This window comes from Colobus angolensis, unplaced genomic scaffold (assembly GCF_000951035.1).
Source record: "Colobus angolensis palliatus isolate OR3802 unplaced genomic scaffold, Cang.pa_1.0 Scaffold214, whole genome shotgun sequence".
NCBI classification, from domain to species: Eukaryota; Metazoa; Chordata; class Mammalia; order Primates; family Cercopithecidae; genus Colobus; species Colobus angolensis.
This window is the reverse complement of record NW_012115311.1, coordinates 6,524,376-6,532,015: the sequence shown is the minus strand read 5'-3', so window position 1 is coordinate 6,532,015 and position 7,640 is coordinate 6,524,376. Positions and strand designations below refer to the sequence as shown.

The following is a 7,640-nucleotide window of genomic DNA, read 5'->3' as shown; positions in this document are numbered from 1 at the left end:
GCCAGGATGGTCTCGATCTCCTGACCTCGTGATCCGCCCGTCTTGGCCTCCCAAAGTGCTGGGATTACAGGCTTGAGCCACCGCGCCCGGCCGGGTATCCTATATTTTTAAAAATTTTATTGAGGTACAATGTAAAAAAGAAATAAAGTAAGAATCTAGTCTATTGATTTCCTAAAGTGTGGTCATCGAACTTATCTATGAAAAATTACCTCTAGGATGGTGAGTTCTGTTGCATAACCATTTTAAAACACTCCAACCAAAATTTTTTATTTTTAAGTAACCTATCTTAATTGAATTAACTGAATTGCTGATTCACAAGACACACTATTTAACAGAGGAATTGGTGCAACAGTTTTATGACATCTTTCTATATTTCGCATTTTATTGAATCATAATTTAAAATATATTAATTTTATATCTAGCTTTATCTAAAACATATATATTTGAAATACTACAATCTGATTATTGAAAAAAATTGGACTAACCAAAGCTATTAAGAATAATATTTCTAAAGGTATTTTTCTTTTTAGATTACTGTGCCATGCTATGAAGGACCATATAGTTCGTGTTGCAAATGAAGCTGAGTTTATTTTGAACAGACAGAGAGCCGAAGATGTACATAAACATGCAGAGTTTGAGGTAAGGTTTTGGGAGTAGACTAAATTCTGCATTTCTGTTATAAGCCAAAAATCACCTATCTGTGACCTTACATAAGAATGTTTTTTAGGCCGGGCGCCGTGGCTCACGCCTCTAATCCCAGCACTTTGGGATGCGGAGGTGGGCGGATCACGAGGTCAGGAGATCGAGACCATCCTGGCTAACACGGTGAAACCCCGTCTCTACTAAAAATGCAAAAAATTAGCCGGGCGTGGCAGCGGGCGCCTGTAGTCCCAGCTACTTGGGAGGCTGAGGCAGGAGAATGGTGGGAACCCGGGAGGCGGAGCTTGCAGTGAGCCGAGATTGCACCACTGCACTCCAGACTGGGCGACTGAGCAAGACTCTGTCTCAAAAAAAAAAAAGAATGTTTTTTAAAAGGAAAATTTCACTGAAGGCATTTCTGTTTCTGTTTTTTAAAAGCTTTAGTAAATGTCAAACACAGAGTACTAATTTGTTTTCACTACATTTACAGCATGAAAACATTCCTTCTGCCCTATATATGCCTAACCATTTGGTAGACTGAAGTTATTCTAACCTACTCAAGAGTAAATGCAAAAAATAATTTATAATGCAACAATTTTAGTTATTTTAAGCTGGCAGATATTTACACACCAATAGATCGATATGAGTATATGATACAGTTATATGAATAAACTCATATAACATTCAGAAAAATCTTTCAATTTCTATGTTTTATATATAACAGTTATTTATTATTTCAGTTTATTCCATTTACAAGACAAAATAGGTTCCAGAAATATTTATGTGCCCTGGTGTTTGGCTTACGTTGGACTTGAAAGTAATAAATGACCCACCAATTTATTCTCCTGATACAACAGGCTAACAAGTATGGTGTAGCTAGAAATCAGAGCCCACAATTCTAGTTTTGATGAGGTTTTTATCTCAGTAAAGCAGCTCTGTGAGTCATACACGTTGATAGACTCACTGTGTCTAGTGATCTCTGACCTAGCTAGCTGAAAAGCATGAGACAGGAAAATAGCCGCTGTTGCTTTCAAACACATGACCTCTGCTTCATTCAGTCAGAAGAGGCACGAGACAAGCAGGCACTTGTCTTGTGAAATTGCAACAACCATATTCTGGAAAAGATATCAGATATTTTAAACTTTGATAAAAGTATAGTTATCTTTAAGTGTCTATCAAAGTGAAGTTTCGTAGTAGTAAATAAGATTTGGAATCTCAGCTGAATTCCCTGCAGGATCAGTTTTGAGTCTCTGTACTTCCACTAAGAAAATCAACATACTTTGTGGGGATATAAGCAGATCAATATTTGTTATGTGGAAACATTTAAAGTAAATTTTCAAGTGGTTGGATATTAGTTATGAGCTTTAACACATGTTTAACCAAGATGTCATTAGGCCAAGGGCAGTTTCTGAACCGTTTTTGTTGTTGTTATCGATTCCCTAAGGAGTCCTTTTAGACATTTTGCCTAATTGGCCTCTCATCCCAAAGAAATTTTATAATACCACCCATAGGCTGCGTATCTGTTTTTGTACTTACTACATACATTTGTGTTTTACGTACTGAAATAACAATATTTGTATCCCCCACGCAACACACACCGATTTTTCACTCTTAGGAATGAGATTACCCTCATTGTGGGTCAACTCCCAAGGTGATAAGAGGTTTCCGAGGAGACATGAAGACTTAGTGTTTTTTAGATTTTTATACATAAAATATAATATTAATGTAAATCTACTTTTGATTGTATGCCAATGTTATTTGATGATTGTACCTTATTTTTTTAACCTGAATGTTTCTATCTCTTCTTTTTGGGTTAGAGCTGTTGATGTGTGTGTGTGGTTTACACAAAGATATCCCTTTTAAATTGTAAAAGATTTTACAAGTCAGGACATTTTGCTAGAACTTTTTGAGGAATTTTTCTATCCCACATATCAGCCTATAATTAGAAAGAAAAGTATATTTGATTTTAGATGGGTACTTCACAGTTAAGGTTTTTAGTTAGCTATTGCAATTGTTAAGGAAGAAAAATGAAAATTTAATTTTACTCTCCAGTGAGCTAATGAAATATTAAGCTCATTACTGAGGCAGATCATTGTACTAATTGGTGATTCCCTGTACAAAAAGATAAATTGGAAAATGAATTAATCCTTCTTAGATTACTGTAGGGTTATTTCTCCAGAAGAGATTACTTGTGGTAGTAGTGTATATCAATAGATAAATGGGAGGAATATGTTCAAGTACCTTCCATGAAATAGATTTTTGCATAGTAATGATAAATGTGAACTAGTTCTATTTATTTTATCAGATGTATGAGACTTTTTTCTTCCTAGTTATATTACTTGTATTACAAGTTTATTTATGTTAAAAGTTATAGTCACACCACTCTGCATTTATTGTAGTTTTCTTTACAAAAACTACAATAAAAAGAACCAAATTTACAATTAAATGTTCCTCTTCATATTTACATGAAATATTTTTAATACAAAAAATGATACATTGATCAGCAGTGTTGCTAACAAATGTAAGAATGAATACATGTCAGATAGCTGACATGACAACTGATAATTATGGGAAAAGGGAGGTAAGAATAAGGTAGTAGTTCTCATGAAACTGAACATATTACATTTTAAGAATGTGGAGAGATCGTAGAAAAAAATCTTGTCTCAGCTCCTCATTTACAAATATGAAACTGAGTACATGAAAATATATGGAGTTTGCATATTTTGTGAATTAAAATCCAGGTCTACTGAATTCCTAAATGACTACATTTTCTTCTATATCACATTACCATTCATGAAATGGAAAACTATAAATTAAATGACAGATTTTTGATTCTTATGTAATTATCAGCAACATGCCTCTTATTATAAGTGAGATATACTGTATTGGCTTGATAAACAAGTAGGTTTACATTTATAGTAAATATTTGTGCTTCTAAAATACATAAAAATTAGATTCTCAGAATTGGAAGAAACCATAAGTCTTTAATTACTTCAATATTATTCAAATTATTTTACATATACTTTAGAAAGAGCACTTTTTATATTTGAAAGGTGACAATATGTATTCTTTAGAACAAAATATCAAAAGATTACATTCTTTGAGCTTTAAAAAATTGAATTCCTGTTACCCTTTAACTTAGATGTATATCATCCTTACTTATATGCAGTAAAAAGTTTATTATTATGCATCGTTTGTATTTCTTTATAGTCACAGTGTGCCCAGTATGCTGCTGATAGAAGAGAGGAAGAAAAGATGTGTGACCATCTGATCAGTGCTGCGAAACATCGAGACCACGTAACAGCAAATCAGCTGAAACAGAAGATTCTCAATATTCTCACAAATAAACATGGTGCTTGGGGAGCAGTTTCTCATAGGTGAGTTATAATAAATTCGAGGAAATAACAATTCATAGGTTAATTATAATAGTTGGTAATAAAAAAAGGCTACAAATTTAAAAGTCATTTAAAAATGTAATTTAAAATATAAAAAAAATTACTTGAAAATTTTCCTGAAATCTTTAATAATTCTTCATCAGAAAAGTTTAAGGGAAAATCTAAACTTTTTATAGTAGCTACAGTGGAAGTTATGTCTACTTTATAATAATGTGCAACATAATACAAAATATGGTTAGGCAAGTATTTTAGTCTACTGTCTCTCATATGTAACACGGATGTTTAGGTATAAGAAGTGACTCTTTTTAAAAAAGAATCTTTTAGAGTCAACTCTTCCTATTTATTAAAGTTGTATCATTCTTTTTTATACAGAAGCATATGTAAGCATATACTACAGAGAAGTAATATGTTCTTTTAAAAAGTTTTCTTTCGTAATTTTCTATTCAGTCTTACCAAGGGAAGATTTTCATCTCAAATATGATTGTTTATGATAATGTAGTACAACTAAAACTAAAATTTGGTTGTTTAAAATCACAAATGTTCTCCCTAAAGTTTTGTGGACATACAATTATTTTTGTTGTTCTTCTTGTTGTTATCTGTACAATGAAGTTTTCTGGAAAACTAGTAGTAAAACAGGTCAGTATATTTAGATTGCTGATGTTCTTCCTTTTATATTTTTATTTTATTTGACCCCACTAAATGTTTTTATTAAATCTCTGTTTGGCAGAGTTTATTAAATCTCTGTTTGACAGAGTTGGCTGGTGAAATGTAAACAGGACACTACTAAGAAGAGTGTTGGTAAAAATGATTCTGTTGACCGGGTGCAGTGGCTCATGCCTGTAATCCCAGCACTTTGGGAGGCCGAGGCGGGTGGATCACCTGAGGTCAGGAGTTTGAGACCAACCTGGCCAACATGGTGAAACTCCATCTCTACTAATTTACAAAAATTACCCAGGCATGGTGGTGGGTGCCTGTAATCCTAGCTACTCAGGAGGCTGAAGAACAAGAATTGCTTGAACCCAGGAGGTGGAGGTTGCAGTGAGCCAAGATTGTGCCACAGAACTCCAGCCTGGGTGACAGAATGAGACTTTGTCTCAAAAAAAAAAAAACTCTTAGTTAGAGAAAAACACCTAGAATATGAGTAGGATGGTATTTAACCAACTTCGTGGAATTATGAGTATAAGATAGATTTTTTAAAACTTTATTATTTTTGGATTTAAGGTAAAATTATAACATATGTCTTTAAAATAGTCAACACTTAATATTTATCATAATAATAGCAATAACCCATGACCTCTAACATTTATTATTTGTTATGTGCTAGGTACCATACTAAGAACTTTACATGGATTATATAGTTTATCCTTGAACATCTTTGTTAAGGGTGACATTGAGGTATTCTCCATTTTACCAGGAAGAACCTGAAGCTGAAAGAGGTTAAATAAAACTTACACAGCATCACACTGCTTGTACAAATAGAGGCAGATTGTATCAGTCAGGATGCTCCAGAGATATTTATATTCATTAAATAAATTTATTTTAAGGAATTTGTTCATGAGATCATGGGAGGTGGTAAGTCTGAAATCTGTAGGACAGGCTGGCAGGCTAGAAACTCAGGCAAGATTTCTGTGTTATAGTCTTGAGGCAGAATTTCTTCTTCTCCAGGAAACCTCAGCTTTTGCTAAGGCCTTTGGTTGATTGGATGAGCCTTTCCCACATTCTTGAGGGTAATATCCTTTACTTAAAGTTAACTGACTGTAGATGTTAATCATATCTACAAAATACCTCCACAGCAACAGTTAGACTAATGTTCGACCAAACAACTGGGCATTATAGCCTAGCCAAGTTGACATAAAATTTAACCATTACACACACTAACAATAACCTGAGCGTTTTACCATCTACAGACCTTGTCTCCCTTTTGTGTTTTCTGAATTGGGTTTATCTCTTAATACTTACTTATATGTAGTCAGGACTGTAACATTATATTGCTAGTAACGCAGCTGGTATGATTCGGGATATTGCCTTAGCTGTATAAAGCAGTACATGGTTTGGGTTTTAATTATTTCCTTATATAATTAGAATACAGCTAAAGGACAGTGACCTCCATAGTAGCAGTCATGTGGTATCATGTCAGATGCGTCCTGTGCTAGCTGGTCAACAACCTTTCTGACATCTCATTAGACTGACAGAAAGCATGGCCTGAGCCCTCAGAAGAGCAGTTGTCTTCTTTCCTGCACGTTCATTTCTGCCAACTATCTGAAAAAAAAACCCACAATATTTTTATGATCATTTACTAACTGTGTCACTGAACTCTAAACCTTTAAGCATAGGCTTTGTTCTGTTTAATCCTCCTTAGTATTGGATTAACTAATAGGACTCAGCTAATATCATTGGACCTCTTCTCTTTTCTGTCTTATTCACTCTCTAGACAATTTTCTCTAGTCCAATGAATTAAAAATATTACTAGCATGTTGATAACTCTAAAATTTATTATTGCAAGTCCAGATCTCTCCCATCTCCAGGTCTGTATATTCATCTGTCCACTTGGCATCTTCTACTTGATTATCTAATAGTCATCTCACACCTAACATGTGAAAACTGAGCTTCTAATATTTTCTTCCAAACCAGTTTCTCTTATATTTTTCTCCATCTCAGCCAAAGGCAGCTCCATTCTTACTGTTCCCGAGGCCATAAATGTTGCTCTGTCCTTGACTACTGTTTACACATCCCACACTGAACCCTTCAGCAAATCTTACTGACACTGCCACAAAACATATGACTGCTTCTCACCATTCCTTTGGATCACCTTAGTCCAAGCCATATCATTCTCACTTGACTTATTGTAACACCATGATATATAGTCTTATTTTTATATTTCACTTGACTTATTGTACCAGCATGATATATAGTCTTTCTTTTTATATTTTTCCCCTGTCCTCCTAAAGTCCATTCTCAGCACAATAGCCTGAGTGACTCTTGTTAAAATGTAAATCCCTCTGCTCCTGTGCTTAGAAATCTCCACAGCTGTACTGTGCCAGACTGTAACCACTAGTCATGTGTCGCTATTCAAATTTAATTAATTATAATTAAATTTAATTAAAATTTTGATGCCTCAGTTGCACTAGCCAAATTTTAAGTACTCAGTAGCTATATGTGGCTGGTGGCTAACATAGTAGATATCACAGAACCTTTCCATCATTGCAGAAAGTTCTTTTGGTTTTTTTTGTTTGTTTGTTTGTTTGTTTTTATTATACTTTAAGTTCTAGGGTACATGTACATAGCATGCAGGTTTGTTACATATGTATACTTGTGCCATGTTGGTGTGCTGCACCCATCAACTCGTAGGAACCCATCAATTCATCATTTATATCAGGTATAACTCCCAAGGCAATCCCTCCCCCCTCCCCCCCCCATTATAGGCCCCGGTGTGTGATGTTCCCCTTCCCGAGTCCAAGTGATCTCATTGTTCAGTTCCCACCTATGAGTGAGAACATGCGGTGTTTGGTTTTCTGTTCTGGTGATAGTTTGCTAAGAATGATGGTTTCCAGCTGCATCCATGTCCCTACAAAGGATGCAAGCTCATCCTTTTTTATGGCTGCATAG

At 34.6% G+C, this 7,640-nt stretch overlaps 1 protein-coding gene across 2 annotated transcripts in view; it reads left to right on the top strand.

Moving 5' to 3' along the window:
• Nucleotides 1–7,640, top strand: part of NBEA (neurobeachin) — a 763,072-nt gene that overhangs the window by 419,364 nt on the left and 336,068 nt on the right. For both annotated transcript variants that reach the window (XM_011943032.1, XM_011943033.1), the window contains 2 exons: nucleotides 531–639; nucleotides 3,850–4,016. In XM_011943032.1, the coding sequence (XP_011798422.1) occupies nucleotides 531–639; nucleotides 3,850–4,016 (276 nt within the window). The remainder of the gene's footprint in view (nucleotides 1–530; nucleotides 640–3,849; nucleotides 4,017–7,640) is intronic.